Source organism: Phalacrocorax aristotelis, chromosome 3 (assembly GCF_949628215.1).
Source record: "Phalacrocorax aristotelis chromosome 3, bGulAri2.1, whole genome shotgun sequence".
NCBI classification, from domain to species: domain Eukaryota; kingdom Metazoa; phylum Chordata; class Aves; order Suliformes; family Phalacrocoracidae; genus Phalacrocorax; species Phalacrocorax aristotelis.
In genome coordinates this window covers 7,427,231-7,448,517 of record NC_134278.1, presented here as the reverse complement: position 1 = coordinate 7,448,517, position 21,287 = coordinate 7,427,231, and the positions used below count along the sequence as shown (strand labels likewise).

Sequence of the window (21,287 nt, the reverse complement as noted above, 5' to 3'; positions counted from 1 at the left end):
AAGGAATTACCTTCCACTGAAGGAACTGGAGTTAAATGCCACCCTCCTGCAAAACAGATTGCCAGATATTGGCAGTTTATTGCAGCAGGGAGACTGAGATATTGCAGAGTACTCAGAAGACACATGCTGAGGTTCTGTCATCTGGCAGTGCTTTACCATCTGATTACTCTTTGGTCTACTTTGTCAGAATTTTTCCCTAAATATTTATTTGTTGGAAATCCAAAGGTAGATACCAGATACTACATACCACAAGGTCCTACTATCTGCAGCACTTTTGTTTTAAAATTAAAAGTTCAATCCTCCCTGTTCTGCCAGAACCAAAACCTTTCCAAATAGGTTATACTAGCATAAATTGAAAAATCACTCTGCACTCCAGGGAACTTTGAAAAGCCTGTCTTTAAAAAAATTTATTACATTAAAGTAATTGTAAAATATCTATTTGGGGAAAAAAGTTTTGCTGTCTTGCAGGGAAGTGTCTCAGATAAGTGGAAAGTGTTATTGTTGTCATTATTATTATTATTATTATTCGCAATTAATATACTACATTTCTTCAGAAGTGCTTATATGCGGTAACTTAATATTCATCTTATTTGGTATCTTGAACTCATTCTTAACAATAGTGCTACATTGACATATAAATCTAGTAACACATATAACCTAACTTTAAGCATTTAAAGATGAAATTTAAATGAGGGTTGGGACATTGTAGGCTTTAGGAGGACTAAAAACCCTAAGAATGAGATTCAGACCATTTAAGATCAAAATTGCCCTCTGGAGGTGCCCTGTTTTTCTCTTCTTGAGCAGGCAGCTTGGTAGTCCTGGCACTTCTAACCTGGCAGGTTTGGTTAGGCAGCCTGACTCGGGGCCTTAGAGTCTAAATTCTGACTTTTCTTGTTTTGAGTCCTGTTCCGGCTGAAGAGGCACACCCAAATCAGAAACTCTGTTTGCAGTTAATAGCTACTGTGTACTCGCACAAAAGGACAAATACTCAGCTGTGAAATACAGCCACCTTGAGGAAGAAGCTATTCAGGTGTTGCATAGCTGACACCACCACTGGACTATGGGGTTTGAGCACAGGAATTAAAGAAACCCTGAGCCAGCTGGCAGCAAGGAGGGAATTAATTCTTTTTTTCTTTTTTCCTTCCCATTGGGTTTGCATTAATCTGGATTAGTTCTCCAATCCAGTTCACCACCTGCCACATGAACTGCTGTTCCCAAGCTTGGCGGGGAGGAGGTGCAGGCTTAGGAAGGAGAGGGAAGGGACGCCTCCTTTGGCAGCATCACCAGGTCATACTGTGAAATGCAGCGACTAAGGAAACTCCAGCACCATACGGGAAGATATCTGGAGCATGGGCAGCTTCTCCAGCTGTGTGCTTGCACAGCACCTTGCACAGCAAGGTCCTGGGCCATGCCAGCACCTCACTGGTGACCAGTGATTATGGACTGAACTGAGAGCTCACACCTGCTGTACCTTGTGCGGGTACACACGTGCTCCGGGGCCTCAGCAGTGCAAAGGCTGGGTCAAGATGAATTCCTCCCAGCATGTGCGGCTTGATCAGTGGCAGTTGTTAGCAACCGCTGCAATCTCTAGATGAAGATTTTGGGCTAATATAAAATTTTCAGGTTGTCACATGCTGCTGTTTAACACTTGTTTATCATTGTAAATATGCTCTGTGCTGTCTGAGACAGCACGAGACACCCTCTCCCACAGAGTATGGCTGAAAAAATAAAGACAAGCTGACCCTTGTAATGTCAGCAAACTTCCAGTGGGAGACCTCTCCAGTGATGGCAGGCAATGAGGAGCCCAAAGTGGAAACGATGCCATGAGCTTTACTTTTTTGACTAGAATAAGAATTAAAGAAAACATGTTGGAGAATCACCCATGACAGCACCTTCATCTCTATGGGCTACTAGGAACATAAGGTTTTATCACAAAGGGCACACGTTACAAGGTGATCTTGAGACAGACACAAATATAAAAACTGCCTGCTGATGTTTGTATGTCAGGGTGAAAAATCTCTTTGAATGTACTGAATTAAAAAATACCTTGGGTGGGACTCAGCTATCTCATATGCAGATCCAGAACCCCAGCTTCTGTTATATTTTAATGCATAAATACAAGCCTACTTAAATGCCTCATTCCCACTCTCCCTTTCCAGATTCTGGTCCAACGTTATGAAAAAAAAAAAAGAAAAACATCTGAAACTAGACATTTTTTTGGCTCCCTCCAGCTAACAAATGGCCAAACTCATTAAAAACCAGTGTGTGCTGGAGGGAAGCAGAGGATGCTTCAGGGTAGGGATGTTGCTTCACAATGCCAAATACGAGATTAAAAAAAAAAAACAACAAAACAAAACCCCCAAAAAAAGAGGGAAAAGGATTAATTATCTCTTAGAAAGGAGGAATTTTCAGCTGGAACTGTTAAGTGTCCTTAACTGAATCTGCTTTACGTAGCTCCTTGTTATATCTTATTGAGCACCACAAGAGTGGAAGCTTTTGATAGGGCTTGGGTAAGAGCACAGCAGCGCTTCGCATTTGGAGGCTGGGCTTAGTTAAACCTGCAAACTACTTAGCTGGAAGTTAACCTCAAAACCACGCTGGCCCCAAAATCTTGCCACATCACACTTGTCTGTCTGATTCTCAGTTATTTCTTTTCTTCTTGCCTTTGATAAAACATTATCAGAGTGTTTCCATACTTTGGCTGCTGGTCCCCAGAGAAACCAGAAAGAGCAGAGACAAGAGAAAATTAAAGAGAAGTCTGCCAACATAAAACATCATTTAAAAAGAAAAAAGCACCTTTTTCTGTCTCATTATTGAAATTTCAGATTATATGAGCTTAAATGATTCATTTTGGAGTTAGTTAAATTACTATATTTATAAGTAATATACGTTATCTATTACAACCTATATAATATATAGAAGTATAAAAATATTATATAAACTATAAAAATATATCATATACATGAAATAGAAAAATATTCATATAGTATATATAATATTAAAATACTTAAATAAAAGCAAATCCAGTGGATCTGCTTTACTCTTCACTTTTTATTGTCTGCTGTTTATTTTTAACATTTCCTTTAGATGGAATAAAAAACCAGGCAAATCCTACTCCTTTTGCTTCCTAGCAGGCTTTATTCCTCTTTCTTGTGTGTGTTAGACTTCAAGTGGTGTAGGAAAAACAATTAGAAGAGGTACACAGTGGGATGCACACAAAGCAAGAGGGTCTACAAACCGGTTAGTGAAAACGTGTGACTCCTTCTTAGGATCTCCTTTTAGGGACAGTTATTGGATCCCATTCTTGTCTCCCCAGAATTCTTCAGCCTGGGCATATGAAGCGTGTGGTGAAGTGTTGCAAATGTTTTGCTTTTGTTCATATGGAAAGCCAATAAGAAAGGAAGTGTTATTGATTTTTAAGGTTTTCTGATGTCTTTTGGGTTTTTTATTTAAGAATTTTTGTTTAGCCTAACTCCATGGACTTCAAGAAAGCTTTAAGATTAGACCTTCACAAGAGACAGAATAAGAGAGTAAAACATTGTCCTATTTACTCCCATTTGGAGAAAGCAAAGATCCTCTTCAGATAACAAAACTCTCTTGGATTTCACTGGGGCACAAGATAGCTTTAATTCATTAATCTTCCTTACTTTTTATTGTCAATTTCATTCAAATGCCTGCATTTGGGAGAAGGATTCCTTTGGTAAATAATAAAGAGTTGCATTATTTCTCCCCCTACCCAGCAGCTCATTTCACTTTTTTGTTTGTTAAAGAGCTGGAAAATCCACAATAACTATGAGACTCCCAAAGGTGTCTTCCAGCCATGTTATGAAAGACGTTATCTTGGTGTGTCATGCTTTAGAAATGCACAGACACTGCATAATTGGGCTAGATGGACTGCTGGCCTGCACTGAAAAAGCATTTCTTTTTACTCTCTTTGTAATTTTCTTCTTTTCCTTTGAACATTTTTAACACTGAGTTTGGGCTGTGGGTGAAATAATGAAGTATTCTTTAATATAAAGTAGTCATGCTAGAGATTCCTTGAGTTTGACAAATATAAGAGGTGGTAAAAGTGTTCTTCACACACATGCCTGCTTATGTGAGTGTGAGCGTGTAACTGTATATATCCAAATATTGGTGGTTTGTGCATGCCCCTTGACACACTGCTGTCTCCTTAGTGATTCATTATGTTCCTCCTTGGCACAGACAAAATCTTTTGGGATGAACACTATCTGTGCTAAGGAGACAAACTCAGCTGTTTTTTGATTGGACGTGGATATTATTCAGGGCTTAGCACCTGGCAGAGGCCTAGACGTTTTCCCCATTTGCCTAGGTGGAGAACCACAACTGTGCCATGTAATACAGGAGCTTGGATTTCCCTCCTTTCGTATATGAAAAATATGAACACTGTCCTGCTTGGTGGTGTGAAGAAGCATGGAGGTCCTGGGGTAGAAAAGCAGTTTTTGAGGAAATTTCCACACCTCAGTGCAAAGCTCCTGGTTAACTGAATCAACCATGCTCGGGAGCTGGCCTGCAAAAGGTGCAGGTGAGGGAAGGCAGCCAAAAATCTCCAGTAATCAGGGCATGGTCCTGTGCATGGTGAGAGGAAGTCTCCGACCCATAAACCATGTCCCTGCTTCTTTCCAGACCAGAGACAGAGCTGGGGTTATTCATGCCACGCTCTCCCTCTTCTCCCACTGCTCACCCTTTGCACGTTGATCTGTTGCAGGCCACTGGGGAAACCCCCAGAGCTGGGGATGGGGTCTGAATCCTCCTGTGCTGTACGGGTCCCTACACACAGGTCCAGGGCAGCACAGTATGGCCGTGCAGAGCTTGCAAACCAGATGCTCAGGAACAGATAGACACCAGCAGGAAGAAATAACATGTGCTGCCCGGGCTGAAGTGTGTCTTTTGGGGTAGAAATTCTTAAAATTTCCTATTCTTCTGTTGGGGTAGGGGATCAGTGTGGGGTAGGGGATCAGTGTAGGGTAGCTAAACCCAGCCCTGAGTTATTGCCACTCTGCTCAATGCTACTGTGTGGCCTGGGTCCCTGTGGGGAGGTGGGAAGGAGGGAGGCTGGAGGGGGATGGGAAGGCAGCGAGAGCTGAAGCAGGGACTGCAGTGCAGGGCTGCGCTCGTCTGCTGCCAGTGGCACGGCGGCACAGGGCGCAGGAGACACAGGTCTGCTGTTTGCAGGAGGATGTCAAAACAACTTTGCTTCCACCCACCTTCTCCTGCCCTCTTTCTGGGTGGTCAGGGTACAATAAGAACTCCTGCTTCTTTACCCCTCACCCTGTATTTTCTCCTTCCTGTCTCCCTCTTTTTCACACCTCCAGTCTCTAGGGCACCCCACTCCATAGCCTTACTTTTATTTTACAGTCACAACAAACTCCACTTCTTTTGCATCACTGATCAATCTCTTGCTATGTAAACCCCTCCCAAAGCACACTTCCCACTTGCTTGGTTTGTCCACAGCCATCCCTCAGACAGGAACCCATTCAGGGATGGGCAGGGGAAACTGCTGGTCTGTGGTGATTATTTTTACCATCATCCTTCATCCTGGGGGATTTAGGGGCTAGATACAGCCTGACTTTTTGGCCTACGATACCAGGGAAGCTCTGCTGGCAGGGATGGGCAGTGAAAAGGAGAGGGCTGAGCCCAAGGTGACTGCCTCAAGGATTTTTAATCCTGGACAGTGCAGGGAACAAACTCGAAGGACAATATGAAGTGGGGAGGGAGCTGTGGCTCTGTGCCTGCTGGTAACAAGAGGGCAGCAGTATTTTAGGACTGACATGGTAGCTTTACACACCCAGGCTTACCTACAACTTGAGAGGTCCTGTGGACACAGATCTGTGGAAGGTGAACTGATGTCACCAGCAGCAAGTTTTGCTGAGCCACCCACTGCAGGGCTTCTTCTCCTGCCATCTCACCAGTCCCCAGGCCACTGGGCACCCAAAGCCATCAGCACCCTTTACCCTTGGATCGATCTTGCAGGGCTGGGGTGCAGCCACCAATTCACCTGGTGCTGCCTGAAGTGTCAGTGCCAAAGCTATTTCACTGCTGTGGCTGTGATCCTGCTCCTGGTGGAGGGAAGAATGAGAAAGAAAAAGGCAGGCCAGTTGTGCCCTGAAATTACCTCCCAGAGCTTGTGGTCGTCTTTGTGTTGTCTGTAACCTCCCATCTTCCAGCAATGCCCTTCCCCATGTAGGGGAGGTATGTAATCACAGCCAACATGGGTATTACTCAGCAGCTTCAAGGACACTACTGTGTCCTTGGCTGTATAGGTGCAATTTAGGACAACCACAAAGCTGTGCTGGTAGTGAACTGGGCAGTAAATCCACCCCTTTTTTCCCAGAAGAACTGGGATGGGATCTGAGATGGATTGAATGGGAATCTGACCTTAACAGTGAAGGAGTCAGTTAAGTGATGAAGAGCTTGAAGACAGGACAAAGAATACAGGAGGCTTGAAAAGTATGTAAAGGTGAAATACAGTCTTGGAGGGAAGGTATGGTGTGGACTGAGGTGGTCTGGAAGGGAGAGGGCTTGATTTGTGTTTTCATTCCTGAGGGATGCGCAGGGGAAGCAAAGGTGGAGGGACAGCCTTTTCTGCTTTCCCTCTGGCCTTGCCCTCTCTTGACAGCTGAAAACCTGATGGGGTGATACTGAAAGAGCAAAGTCGGGAGGACCACTCAGAAATAGTGTGTCCAGCACCAGAAACTCCTCTGCACAGAAGAGGTCTCAATAGCAATCACAATCTGCTATTGCACCCATATGAATTCCTCCATAATTTGATTTACTTGGTAAGAATAGACCTGTGTTGGAACACTTCTTTTATTCCCTGCTATTTATCCTAGAATATGTAAGTATTTTGAAATACCTGATCATAACCTAGAAACCAAGCAAAGGAGCATGAGCCCAGACTCATCAGAAAGAGGTGCCAGAAGGCTCTGTTTGCCTTTTGGATGTTCTGGATACACATCTCCTTCACTTAAAAATCAGTCTTGTGATCCTTAATTTCCCTGGAAGTGGGGTCAAGGTCTGTATTTTTGTTAACATGCCTGTGAAGGGGCCAATATGAGTCACGGATGACAAGACAGATCACCTAGCTTTGTGTTTGCATCTGCCACTGTGGGTGAGTTAACCTCTCCTAACTTTTTCACCTGATAAATGCTACGATCAAGTCTTAAGTAATCTTGTGCCTCTGCTATAAATGGAGACAGACAAGCAACTGCAGAGGGCAAGTCTGGTTTCTACCCATACCTTAGGATGGGGCAGATCATCCTTTGGATGTGCCTGACTCTTCTCAGTGACTATAAAAAGAATTTGCTTCACTAGCTGATAAACTGAACCTCATCATTGCTGGATAGCTGGAAATTACTGAACTGATCATTATTGCAGCAGAGACCTAGAGGATTATTTCCTGGATATCTTCTCATGGTCACTTTCATACAGTTTATTTTTGCTGAATGAACGCACCAGATGGCCATTGTTGTGCCCCTGTTCTCGGTCAGCGGAGGTGCAGTTTTACCTCGAATGCATTGCTCTCAGGGCTCACTTGCCCTGGAAAGTCTCTCCGTCACTGAGTCGTACAGAATAGCTGCACAGGGACAAGCAAAGCAAGCAGTCTAGTGGGCGTGCAGGAGCACCTACATAGCTCTGAGGGCAAGAAAACTGCTGTACTTACATAAATCAGCATTAAATGTGAATGCAACACTCCAGGCCTGGGGCAGAGGGGCTGGGAAGTGCCCGGCGGAGAAGGCCCTGGGGGTGCTGGCTGACAGCCGGCTGGGCATGAGCCAGCAGTGCCCGGGTGGCCAAGGAGGCCACCAGCACCCGGGCTTGTGTCAGCACTGGTGTGGCCAGCAGGAGCCAGGCAGGGATGGGGCCCCTGTGCTTGGCCCTGGTGAGGCCCCACCTCAAATGCTGGGCTCAGGTTTGGGCCCCTCGGGACAAGCAGGACCTTGAGGGGCTGGAGCGTGTCCAGAGAAGGGCAGCGGGGCTGGGGCAGGGTCTGGAGCACAAGTGTGCTGGGGGGCGGCTGAGGAAGCTGGGGGTGTTTAGCCTGTAGAAGAGGAGGCTGAGGGGAGACCTTACTGCTCTGCAACTGCCTGAAAGGAGGTTGTAGTGAAGTGGGTGTTGGTCTCTTCTCCCAAGTTACCAAGTTACTAGTGATAGGATAAGAGGAAATGTCATCAAGTTGCACCAGGGGAGGGTTAGACTGGATATTAGGAAACACTCCTTCACTGCAAGAGTGGTCAGGCACTGGAAAAGGCTGCCCAGGGAAGTGGTGGAGTCACCATCCCTGGATGTGTTAAAAAAATATGTAGACGTGGCTCTTTGGGACATGGTTTAGGAGACATGGTAGTGTTGGCTTGACAGTTAGACTTGATGTTCTTAGAGGCCTTTTCCAACCTCAATGATTCTATGATTCTGTGTTTGAAAAGGATACTTCAGGAACTGGTGATAATTTGTGGCTGTGTAATAGGGATCGATTGGTATAAGGTCTCCATGGATAAGTATACTAGGGACAGGGACAGATAAATCATTGTGGCTGGGGAGTAAAAAAACTTCCTCCAAAGTTTTACAGTGAGCTAGAGGGAAGTAGAGCACCCAAGTATCTTAAACCTTAAATAATATATCGAAGAAGTGGGATTTTTATTCTAATTTACCTTGAAAACTTCAAGTGAACTAAAACAACTGGCTTTATCCTAGCCTCTGTGGATTTTAGTGTAATACTTTTATGACCTATGTTTGATAGAGTAGGAAAGTCCTCATCATGGGGATAAACCACTGCATTGATCTTATTAGAATGTTTATCTCACAATATATTTCAACACACATTCCTGGTTGCCCTCTGTTGAACATTTTTAAACTTTTAAGATAAAATAGAGTTTAACCAGGATTGCATGGTTTATCCTAACTTTTCTAGAATGTAACTTGATGATTATCCATTGCTCCAGCTGATAAGAGGTAGCAGTTAAAGAAGAATAAAAATACAAATAGAGATAAATTTGTGGACAAAGGTTCTGCAAATGCACTTAGAATCATAGTATCATAGAATGCTTTGTGTTGGAAGGGACCTTTAGAGGTCATCTAGTCCAACCCCCCTGCACTGAGCAGGGGCATCTTCACCTAGATCAGGTTGCTCAGAGCCCCGTCCAACCTGACCTTGAATGTTTCCAGGCATGGGGCATCGACCACCTCTCTGGGCAACCTGGGCCAGGGTTTCACCACCCTCATTGTAGAACATTTCTTCCTTATATCCAGTCTAAATGTACCCTCCTTTAGTTTAAAACCATCACCCCTTGTCCTGTCACAACAGGCCTTGCTAAAAAGATTGTTCCCATCCTTCCCATAGTCCCCCTTTTAAGTACTGAAAGGCCACAATAAGGTCTCCCCGCAGCCTTCTCTTCTCCAGGCTGAACAACCCCAACTCGCTCAGCCTGTCCTCGTAGGAGAGGTGCTCCAGCCCTCAGATCATTTTTTTGTCCCTCTGGCCCTGCTCCAACAGGTCCCTGTCCTTCCTGTGCTGAGGGCTTCTCTCCTCCTTGCCAGGGATCTGAAACTACTTTTAAACCTCTCACCAGCCCTAACCTCCACTGAGTGGGGCACTTGGAAGGCAGGAATCATGCCATCTCAAAAATACCTTGAACTTTTTCCCACGTGAAGGAAGGCAGCAGAAGCGGGTGCCGTTCAAAACGGGCAGAAGAAGGTGATCTGCCCACCTGGTGTGGGCAGGGCTGGTGTGGCAGTGGGCAGTGACCACACAGAACGCTGGGGATGGGAGTCAGGGTTGCAGCAGCTGCACTGACACCATTAAAGAAACAAAAAATATCCCAGGTAATTCAGCAGTAAGGTAGTATTGCTAGTATCCCTCGGGGCTGCATAAAGTGAGGATCTATGCCTACATTAGCACCAGCAAAAGACGTTTAGCTCAGTAGGAGCAGATTTGTTTAACCTGAGAAGTCCTGCACTCAGCTCTGGAATAGGCCAAACATCCCCATGCCATTTAAACATCTTCTTAGGATATTAAGGGTCCAAGCATCCTTAAGAGACAAGTTTCTAGCCTGAAATACAGTAGGGGTTTTTTCTGCATCCATCCATTCACCATTAGTGATTTTTACTGCTGAATGGACAAGGAGTTTGGATTTTTAACCACATGCAAGGCCAGGTCTGCATAAATGCATGTGGCAAAATCCATCATTCCTGGGGAAAAGGTGGATGATTCTGTTGATGTCCATCATCTCTCACTCCTCTGAAAGTCTTTAGCTCTTGTCCTCCTCCCTTTCAGAGTCTAAATCTACCCAATTGCATTGGGTCATCTAGCAAAAGAGAAGGGAGTACACAAAAAAAAAAATTTAATGGTATCCATCAAAGCAAAGGTTTTTGCTTGGTCCATGTTTAAGATCAAATATCACATTCCCCAGCAAGTGGTCTATATTTCATGCCTTTTCTAAGGATGCTCAGATCTGGAGAGAATTAGCTGCCATCAGAATGGTCGATGTACCTTTTTGTCCTCTGGGAGAACAGACACTGTAAAGTTTTCACTAGACATTAAAAAAAGAAAAAAAATATAAAAAGAGAGAAAGACACACAGACACAGCCTGGGAATCTAAAATTCAGGCCTCAGCCATGCTAGTGACCTTGCTAAAGACAGTTATCATATTGTGTTGTAGACCCTCTAGAGATACATTGATGTAAAAGGGTGTACAACCAGTAAGTATTATTATTACTCTATTTTTCGAGTTTGCTTTTCTGTGTATAAGATCAGAAAATAGCAACATAAGCAGGTAAAATGTGTAAGGGATCTGTAGTCTGAAACATGAAAATAGTGTTATGAAATTAAAAATAACATCATGTATGAGTATAGAATCATAGAACCATAGAATGTCCTGAGTTGGAAGGGACCCACAAGGATCATCGTGTCCAGCTCCTGTCCCTGCACAGGACAACCCCAAATTCACACCGTGTCTCTGAGGGCCGTGTCCAAGTGCTGCTTGAATATTGCCAGGCTGGTGCCGTGATGCCTCCCTGGGGAGCCTGTTCCAGGGCTCCACCACCCTCTGGGGGAAGGACCTTTCCCTAATACCCAGCCTAACCCTCCCCTGGCACATCTCCCTGCCATTCCCTCGGGGCCTGGCGTTGGTCACCAGAGAGAAAAGCTCAGCACCTGCCCCTCCTCCTGCCCTTGTGAGGAAGCTGCAGAGTGCCATGAGGGCTGCCCTCGGCCTCCTCTGCTCCAGGCTGGATGTGCTAATTAACAGCAGAAAGTGCTTTTTCATTGAGGAACTAGGCAGAGTGAAGGATCTTGCTCAAAACCTGCCTGGTCTTCAGGGCTCATTTATACAAGTCATTGCGGCCTCATTTTCTTCCCAAACCTTAGTGCTTATCCCAGGAGCTTAGCCATTCATGTCTCCTTCTTTCACCAAGGTAGTCCTGGAGGATGACAGAGAACTTAGGATGGTGAATAGCAACCCTGAAGTGCGCATGAGACACCAAGAGGTAGTTAGATCCCTGGCTTGAAGGCCTCTAGGAAATTCTGGAAGTCATGTTGGCATCTGGGTCTTCATTTTCCCACATTTCAGCCTCCACCTGTAAAATAAAATGAAAGGCAATACTTTTTCCCATCTTTCTTCTGTCTTCCTTGCTGAGGAATTGTAACTATTGATGTGACAGCCCTGCCTAGCGCAACAGGACCTTTATCTCACTTGGAGCATTTGGCAAAGATAGCATGTGAGCTGTATGAGAAAAGGGCCTCATTTTCCCAAATGCGATGGTGGTAGGTTCATGTTTGCATGCTGTAAGAGCAGCAAAGGCAAAGCCCTTGCGTCGATAGGAAGCAATCTGCCTTTGGAAGGAAGGGGATGGACAAAACGACCTCAAAGCAATTCAGCATCTGCAATTTCCTCGATTCCATCTGAAATCTCTCTCTCTATTTTGCTGACATATGAGCTGGGTGCCCTATTGTACATCAGTGTAACAAATAGCCGTTATCTTCTGTTTCATGGGAGATACAGCAGAACATGATTTATTTGTGCCTGCTCTGTTGCCTCTTTTGAAATGTTGCTGTCGTTTGGTGCACCTTTCGCAGAGGAAGGCAGATGGTCATCGTGAAGTTTCCCATAACCTTGCCGTGCGTGCTGCATAGTGAATCAATGAAATCTGAATTACAGTCCGTTGTCTGAGTTTGGAGCTGTGCTGCTAAAGTATCCTGCAGTGGCTGAAAACGTTTGAATGTCAACACTGCATATATGCTGCAGAAATATGACATTCCTCCCTAAAATTTCAAAGCAGTGCCAAAGGGGATTTTTAACTGCAATATTGCATCTGATATGAGCAGGGACTGCATTGCTCAGACCTTAATTACCAGCTTGGAAATGCACCTTTTGTGAGCGTGTGTTAGGTGTGACCCCTCCTTAGAAGAAAATAGAAATAATGAATCAAAACAGGGTTCTAACATGAAATGCCAGAGACAAGGATTTTTTGGAGTCCAAACAGCACCACCTGCCCCTCTGTGCTAGCTGTCTCTGCTTGTATGACATTTGCAGTGAAGCTTCAGGTGATTTGAGAAGCTGGCGTTAGACTGCAAATCACCTTTCATGTCAGCTTGTGCCAGGATACCTCGCCAGAAGCCATTATTTCAATGGGAAATAACAACTGGGAATAGGTAAAAAATGAACTTCTGAAAAGCACTTTGTCACGTTCCCTGGGCTGTGGCAGGCAAATGCTGAAAATAGAGAGAGCTCCTGCCATGAAAGCAGGCATAGGCAGAAATTTCTCAGTGGGAAGATTACTTCCTTTACATACCCAAGACAAGGGAAAGTGAGTATATAAAACATTTTCAGGACTGTATCTCAATTTCTGATATTTATTTGCTCTATGAGCAGACATCTCCAAAGACATCTATGTTTCATAAAGCCGGATACCTTGCTTCATTGATTTTTCCTTAGGATGGGAATCATTACAGAGAGCAGGTCTGGCAATTTCAGATAATGACCTGTGTGCAGCACAGGTGCTTCTACAAATGGTTAATGTTGGATGTAATAGATGTTAAAAGTGTCTCCCCAAATGCTTCTGGCCTTTTGCAGGTGACTGCTTCCATGTGTGTGTGTAGGGCAGAGCATCTCCCAAATTCAGGCTGTCAGTCAGCTCATTCCATAGCGCAGCTAGGCAGAGTATTATGTCATGTGAACTCACTGCTGCAAGATGTTTTATCTATTAACTGGCTTTATAATTTTATGTTTTTATTAGATACAAGAGGAAAGAAATCAGAAAAAATTTAATCCTGTTTATACCAAAAAAAAAAAGGAAAAAGTGGAATGTTGGGTTTTGGTTTGCAGCAGACATTTAATCCCTGGGTTTAGAGTTTTTAATCAAAGAGATTACTTGTGCTAGGACATTTTTATCCAGTCTACTGAGCCTTCTTCCTCACTTTGCAACTGGGTTTGATCTAAATCCACGCAAGTTTCACCAGTCTGGAAAGGGGCACATCACAGTTATTCTAGAGAACTAGAATAACCAGTGGCTACAAAAAAAGAAAAAAAAATCTCAGTGGGACCAGATAACACTACAGAAAAGTAGTTTGGTCCTGTAAATAGATGGGGTCTGATTCTAAGTGCACCTGATGTGTCCATTACTGATTGTCATGGAGTTTTTATGTCCAGGCATATACTGAAGTGAGACCAGAGTAAGGTTTATATTCTTGAAATATAAAAAACCAAATCCTGGCTAAATCACAGTGTAAGGTAGGTTCTTATCTCTGTGCCACTATAAGAAATCCATGAAATTTCAAATAAACAATTCAAACATCTGATTTTAATTATGCTGTTACAGAGCCAGTGTAGCTATTAAACTGGATCCATCTACTTTTACATCTGTGCACTGAGGAACCAGGCCTCATTTTCTGTACATTCAAACTTTTTAAAAGCATTTCTAAAGTGTTAGGAAATCACAAATCTTCCAGAAATTGATCTTCATCTCAAACATTTAATACTTCATTAATTGGAGATTTGTTGTTGTCTGTCACAGTTAAAATGTGGGAAAGTGATCCTCTCCCACGGGGTAAGGAGCTTGCATGCTACATTTCCGTTCCCAAACATCTGGGACAGCACTGAGTATTTGGGCAGTCCCAGACCTGCATCACAGAATTGTAAATGAGTCTATAATGAGTAAGGAACAGACTTGCAGCAGGGAGTAGGGGTGCATCCCAAAGCCCTCTGAAGTGAATGGCATGACTGCTGTTGACTGCAGTGGCCTTTGAGTCAAGGTCTTGGCATGACCGTGAAAGGAAGGTAGAGTCAAATGGTATCACTGTATCACATCTTACACAGGATAACCACATGCTCATCTTTTTTACTTTCCCTCCCAGGATGGAAGGAGCAGTTTTATTGGCCACCAGCTTGGAGGGGTCATGGAAGTACCAAACAGCAAGGACCAGAGAGTCAAATCAGCCAGAGCCATCCAAATCACTTACTACCTCCAAACGTATGGCTCTGTCACCCAGGACCTCATTGGGGAGAAGTGGGAGAGTGAATTCTGTAAACTGATGCACAAGATGCAGCTGGATCACCAAGATCTGCAGCTCTACTCACTGGCGTCCTTTAGCCTCTGGAAGGACTTCCACCAGACCAGTCTCTTGGCCAGGGGCAAGATTTTGGTGAGCCTGATGCTGATTCTCCTGACTGCTACCCTCTCGAGCTCCATGAAGGACTGCCTGCGTAGCAAACCTTTCCTGGGACTCTTGGGAGTACTCACTATCTGTATTTCCAGTGTCACTGCGGCAGGGATATTTTTCATTACTGATGGAAAATATAATTCTACTCTGTTGGGAATCCCTTTCTTCGCTATGGGTAATTATTTATCTTCATAATAATAGGATTAACGGAGCTTAATGACAGGATTGTAAATTACATCCTGGGTTATAAAGTGCAGATTTTACCTTGAGTGAAAGTCTAAGTCGTTTTCATCTTGTTAAATTGATCTGTGCCTTGCCAAAAAAAAAAAAAAAAAAAAGGAAAGAGGAAAAGGGAAACAAAACAAAGCAGTAGCAACAATAAAAAGCAAATGACGTTTCTGGAATCTCAGCCAGTATGAGAGAGGGGCAGTGTTATTGATCTCTGTTACAAAACAAAGGAGAAATTGTTATTGAAAAGTAGTCAGGTCAGCACAGAAAATGGATATGTGTTGACCTGACTTTGATCGGATGCCAGCTGAAAGAGTAAGTTAAAAGAGGGTGCCGTGGAAGGAAAGATTTTAGCATCCTTTCAGAGGAAGGCTGCTTTTTCAGCTCTGTCTGAGGGGCAGAGGGGAACAGGTTGGTGTAAGAATAAGATTGATGGACTTTATCTCAGAGAGGAGATTACTGTTGTGGTGTTCGCCAGGCTGTAAGCAAAGGGGCTTGTCAGTACCTTTAGCGCATAATCCCTCCGTTTGTGAAGTCCCAGAGCAGTTACAGAGATTTCCTTTGTGTTGCACATGTGCAGGGGAAGGTGCAGATGAAGAACAAACATAAACCCCAGCTCTTTTAGCAGAAGAACTGTTTTCATTCCTTCTGTTCTTATTTCTGTTCCAAGCATTTTTACAGCATCTGTGTGGTTAATGAGTTTTCTGGGAGGGTGCATTGGAAAAGGAGAGGGAAACATGCCCAAAACTGCTTGCTGAGGCAGTGTTGTTTGGCACAATCACATCCAAGTTTGTCAGAGTTTCAACATGTCATGAGTCTGAACCCCAGCAATGACCTTATCGGTCTCTACAACTACCTGAAAGGAGGTTGTATGAGGTGGGTGTTGGTCTCTTCTCCCAAGTCATTAGTGATAGGATGAGAGGAAATGGCCTCAAGCTGTGTCAGGGGAGTTTTAGGTTGGATATTAGGAAAAATGTCTATTCTGAAAGAGTGGTGAGGCATTGGAACAGGCTGCCCAGAGAGGTGGTGGAGTCACCATCCCTGGGGGTGTTCAAAATATGTGTAGATGCTGCACTTCAGGGCATGTTTTAGGAGACATGGTAGTGTTGGGCTGATGGTTAGACTTGTTGATCCTGGAGGTCTTTCCAACCTTAATGATTCTATGATTCTACAACTCTTTATTAAAAACCTCAGCAGTGGCAGCCCAGGCCCAAAAAACTCCATGCTGGCTTTTTGATGTCAGGAAATCTTACCTGTGGACAGAACTCTGCATCTTTACAGTTAATTTCTTAAATTCCATTCATGCTTGTAGTACTTAATTCCAATCCTCTGCTACAGTGAGACGTAACTAAATACATAAAGCCACGAGATAGAATCAAGGTTTGCAGACGGGTCTTATATTTTTCTTTAAAACCTCAACCCCCAAAAATCCTACTTTTTCTTGCTCTTCCCCTCAAGAAAAGCCCTGTAGGTGTATGCATCCTCTAAGCCCCTGCCTTCTATGTTTATTCCTCTGCTGGTGTCCATTTTCAGACAGCTGTAGAGAAGGGTGACCCATGTTTACTTGACAGGTCCAAAATCTGTCAGTCTCAAGGAGCCCCAAACAATGCCTGTAGGTGAAGCTCATCTTCAGGCTGACCTCAAAAGCATCAACATCCATAAAGGCCAGGAGCATTAATTGAAACAGCAGTAGCATTGCACTCAATTTATACACACCCTGCGGCCCCAGGGTGAGGCAAGGACAGGGGTTTCTGAAAGCAGAGTGGCTCAGTTTCCCATCTAGGATGGTGGTAATCTAGGAGTTTGTTTGCTGTCTGAGGAAAAGTAATGTTCATAACTTTCTGTTGTGTTTCACACTGTCATTCTTGTCACAGCTGCTGCCAAGAGCAAAAGAAAAGAAAAAAAAAATCCCTTCAAGAGAGATATTTGCAAGGATTGCTTCTATAACATTATATTGAATGAACTTCAGGGTGAAACATTTAAGTAATCCTTCTACAGAAATTTCATTCGGGAATCTCAGACTGAATGGGAAATACTGTTAGAGAACAGCTTGCAGTGCCTGGGAACTGCTGCTGGTAAATATTAGGTAACTGTTGTACAGTTTTGTGAACTAAAAGACAGGAAGAATATCTTACCAAAGTCATACTGTGCTACATCCTGCCATGTACCTTTATCCCCCTAAATGCCAGATAATGCCAGCTAAAGCCACCTTGCTCTGCCCATGATATGCCCAGGGCCTCACAGACCTGGGCTCCTCACAGGGCAGGGTTTTCTATTGAACTTGGTTTACTGTGAAGTGTCCTGTCACCTTAGAGCAGATCCACTGAAGACCCCAAGGCTGCTAATTCTGGGGGCAATACGTAACTGTGGCCCATGTTGTAGCAGTGCCCCTGGCTGCTAGCGCAGCAGGAAGCAAACAATACATCAAATAATAATTCAGTGAATATAGATTAAAAATTGTGCAAAGTGGGGTTTCCCAGAATTATAAATGCCAGATTTGCAAGTCAACCTTTCAAAGTCAAGTTACTTGGACTAAAAAAATAAAAGCAAAAACCAGGCAATAATAGCCACAAAGTGCCTATGCAATGTTATGCAGAATGCACAAACTTAATTCTGGCAGCTCCTAACTTTGGAATGTTTCAACCTGATATTTGCAAAATGTCCATTTAAAGTATATTTGTTTTGTCAAAAATATGCAGTTTCTTCTGACATTCACTTTTCAAAGGATTAATTTTAATGGAAATTCTGTGATGTTCTTCTGCATTTGTCCTTTTTTCCTGCAGAGATGGCAGGATGCTGCCATCTGAATGACAGAAATAACCCTGGACTTGTACAAAGGTTTAGGTCCATAATTCCTGTTCTGTGGGTTTCAGTAAGTGATAAAAGCCTATAGAAAAATAAAATGTTTAATATTTTTCTAAATTTGGACTGAATGACCTACACATTAATTATTTACAGTAGTCTTGCTGTGAGGAAAGGGTCTGCAGGGATAACGCATCTCTCTGGTATACTGGAGGAAGAATGTTAGCTCAGACTGGCTTTTCTCTTTGTCCTTGAAGGTGAGAAACTTCAGTCTTAAGTTAGGCGTGAGGGCAGTGGTGGAAAATCCTGCTTGCTCTGACTCCCTCTTCCCAATATCATGATCTTCACAGAGAGCTGGCTCAGGAAAATCAGTTTCCCCAGTACAGTGTCTACCACTGTGTTTTTGGAGTCAGTGAGGAGCAACTCTTGAGAATGGTTCTGTGCAAGTAACACGCTGACTGCCAGGATCTCCTGCAAACAGGAGCAAGAGGTGTTGGTTTTTAGCTCTTCATATCCCAGACAAATGGCTAAATGTGGCGAGTTAGAGAAAAGGTGCTTCTTTAGTTTCAGGGCTTCCTCCTTGCGGAACTGAACAGGACCTAGGTGTTTTGTTTGTCTCTCTTTTTTGTTTTAAAGTTGGGTTTTAGTAACCACCATGTGAAATCAGAATATGGGATCATCCTACCTTTCATTTCTCTTCTGGGACAAATACAAACTGCGGTTTCTTCTGCAAGTTTGACACCAGCAGAGCTATCGCTGTTGGATGTCTTTCATATAGGAGGTAGAGGGTCAAATCATTGCGTTTCAGATTTGTTCTGGAAATCAGAAATGAACCTGGTTAGAAGTTCATTTCTTTCTTTTGTGTTTGGATTCACAATGTAATTTCAAAGGGATGTTATGTATGTGACATAATTATGGTTTCCCATGCCTAATCATCATTAATTAATATAAACAGAAAGTTAACTACATAATTGAGATATTATTGCCCCCATGATTTGCTTTTTAATGCACAGGAACCAGACTGATATAATCAGAGAGATAACGATATAACTCAGCTGAGGATCTGACTGTATATTTTTAAATGCAGGTATATTAATTGTGTATTTTACACTGCAATTCTTTTTGGCCAGTCCATGAAGTACCTCATTATATAGATTACTGCAAATCATAGGTTAAAAAATGTAACTACAGTGTAATTAGGGAGTAATTTTGCTTTCTGTATTATAAAGTATATATGTTTCTTAGAAGGCTGGATTCACAAAGGATGTAAGAAATATTTGTAAGTCCAGACCACGAAGACCAGAAGATCTTCATGGGATCAGGTATTTCTCATTGAGTCGTTAGAGAACACTAAGCTCAGTGGATGCCCTACAACACATAGTAATATTATCACCACTGCTACCAATAGCAATACTGTTAGTAGTGGTGTCGTAAACAGATACAAAAACTTTAGGAAAAATAAGCTACCTGTTTCCAGCAGTAACCCCAGGCCTGATGTAAGAGTGCAAGACAGATGGCAGAGATTGCACTTACAGTGAAGACTTTTCTGGTAAAATTCCATTATTTCTTCCCCTGAATTATTCAAATAGAAAGAGAAAGCAAGGCAAAAGCAGACAAGACTCCAGGCAGTTATTAGCATTTCAGACAGAAGCCATCTAACTTCTTTTGGATGGCAGTTGTTAAAATAATGGCCGGTAATCACCTTTAAGTAAATTTGAGATGTCACAGTATTACCATTAGTGGTAGAGATGTCGGAAATTACAGAAAAAAGTCCTAGTGCAGATGAGGAAATTATTTTTTTAAAACCTCAGAAGACAAATGTGAGTGCTAAAGTACATGCTATTGCTAGTTTACCTTAAATGAAGTATCACAGTATTTCTAACCTTTGCTTCAAGCAATGGACTTTCTCATTACAGCTGCAACTTCAAAATATTTCAAGAGTGACTCTGACTTTGGTTTTGTCCTTTTGATGCAGCAGTAAAGAAAATCCCACATGAATCTCACGTTATATGATCATCTACTTTCTGTATGAGGAGCTAGAGAACGACTCTGTAGAGCAAAGAGACCTACTGACATAAACCCCCACCACTCCATGTCTTAGGCATACGGTGGATCTGTCATTTTAGATGTTACAGCAGTTCATGTCCCCACCCACTCAGCAGATCATTAAGGACTTGGAAATACCTTGTCCTTAATTAGAAAATGTCTGTTCTTGACTTTTACAGTGGGAAATGGGAATAACAAAAATCACAGGGCAGCAGGAGAAAAAAAATTGAAAGATATAAAAGTGTTTAAAATTACCTGTTTGGATGGGCAGATAACATAGATAATTCTTATGAATGGGTTCAGACATTCCCCGTATTTGTAAGGTTGATTTCCCCATAACCTGGTATACTCCCTAGCAAGTCTATTCCCAGTTGCAGGTAGTTGGGACTTTTTTTACATTTCTGTAGGAAAGAATAACATCCCCCAAACACTCTTTCCTGGATTTTGAGCAGAAGATGAAAGCCTGTCTGGTATAGCCTGTTAGACTCGTAGCATGCGGTCTGGCGCCGCAGCTACACCCTGGAGCTGTCATGGTTACAGCGAGGCAACAGGACTGAGGCTGTCCTCCTCTCCTCAAACACAGGAGAGATGAGGATGTCTCATTTGTGCCTTCTCACACCCAGCTGAAAGGGATGCAAGAAGCAGCACAGCCAACCTCAGTCCCAACAGCAGGGTTTGTAGCACCTCGTTTCAGGTGTCCCAAATGTTCTTCCCTTAACGAAGCGACATAATCTCAATTTCCTCTGCAGTCAATAAAGAGAAATAGGCAACTCCAAAGTCATTTTGATGGTTACTTAGTACATATTTGGAATGAACTGTGTTAATCTCTGGAATGTCTATCCATCTCTGAAAAAGCTAGGGTGACTGCTTAGTCTTTAACACCTAAGGTTATATACTTAAGCTCTAATATGTATATACATGTATGCATATACAGCATATACAGCATAAACTGACTTGAATCCCTTACAGATTGAATTCTAGCTCTTCTTCTCCTGTAGAGACTTACCAGGTCTCTTAGCAACTCAAATGTCATCATACCTTAGGGTGGTTGTTCCACCCCAGGAGGTGGGTCTGCAGGTCTGCTGGTCAGTGCAATGACCACCACTACCATATCCTGCATAATGACAGAGCAAATACAAAAGACATTGGCTGGGTTTGTTGCTTGAGAATAGATAACTCTTATGAATGGGTTTAGACATTCTCTGTATTTGTAAGGTTGATCTTGGACCATTGCCCAAGCACAGATCATCACCAGATCCTCCATAATGACAGAGCAAATACGAAAGATATTGGCTGGGTTTGTTGCTTGAGAAGAGCCAGCTAAACTCTTCCCCCTTCTGACTCTAGTGGGAACTCAATTAATCCCTTTGTCCAAAGTGAAGTCTCCAAATACAGTCATCTTTTTGTTGTTATTATTATTATTTTTATTATTAAAACAGCCTCCTCAGCTCCCCATCTGCAGCTAACAGACTGGTAGCTGTCATTTGAGCCGCTTCTAATTTGATGGAAGCATTTCTACAATCCTTTGGAAAAAGTGGTT

General features: G+C 43.1%; 1 protein-coding gene across 2 annotated transcripts in view; it reads left to right on the top strand.

Annotated features, from left to right (window-relative positions):
* PTCHD4 (patched domain containing 4) overlaps positions 1 to 21,287 on the top strand; it is a 91,494-nt gene that overhangs the window by 13,426 nt on the left and 56,781 nt on the right. For both annotated transcript variants that reach the window (XM_075089830.1, XM_075089829.1), the window contains exon 2: positions 14,366 to 14,846. In XM_075089830.1, the coding sequence (XP_074945931.1) occupies positions 14,366 to 14,846 (481 nt within the window). The remainder of the gene's footprint in view (positions 1 to 14,365; positions 14,847 to 21,287) is intronic.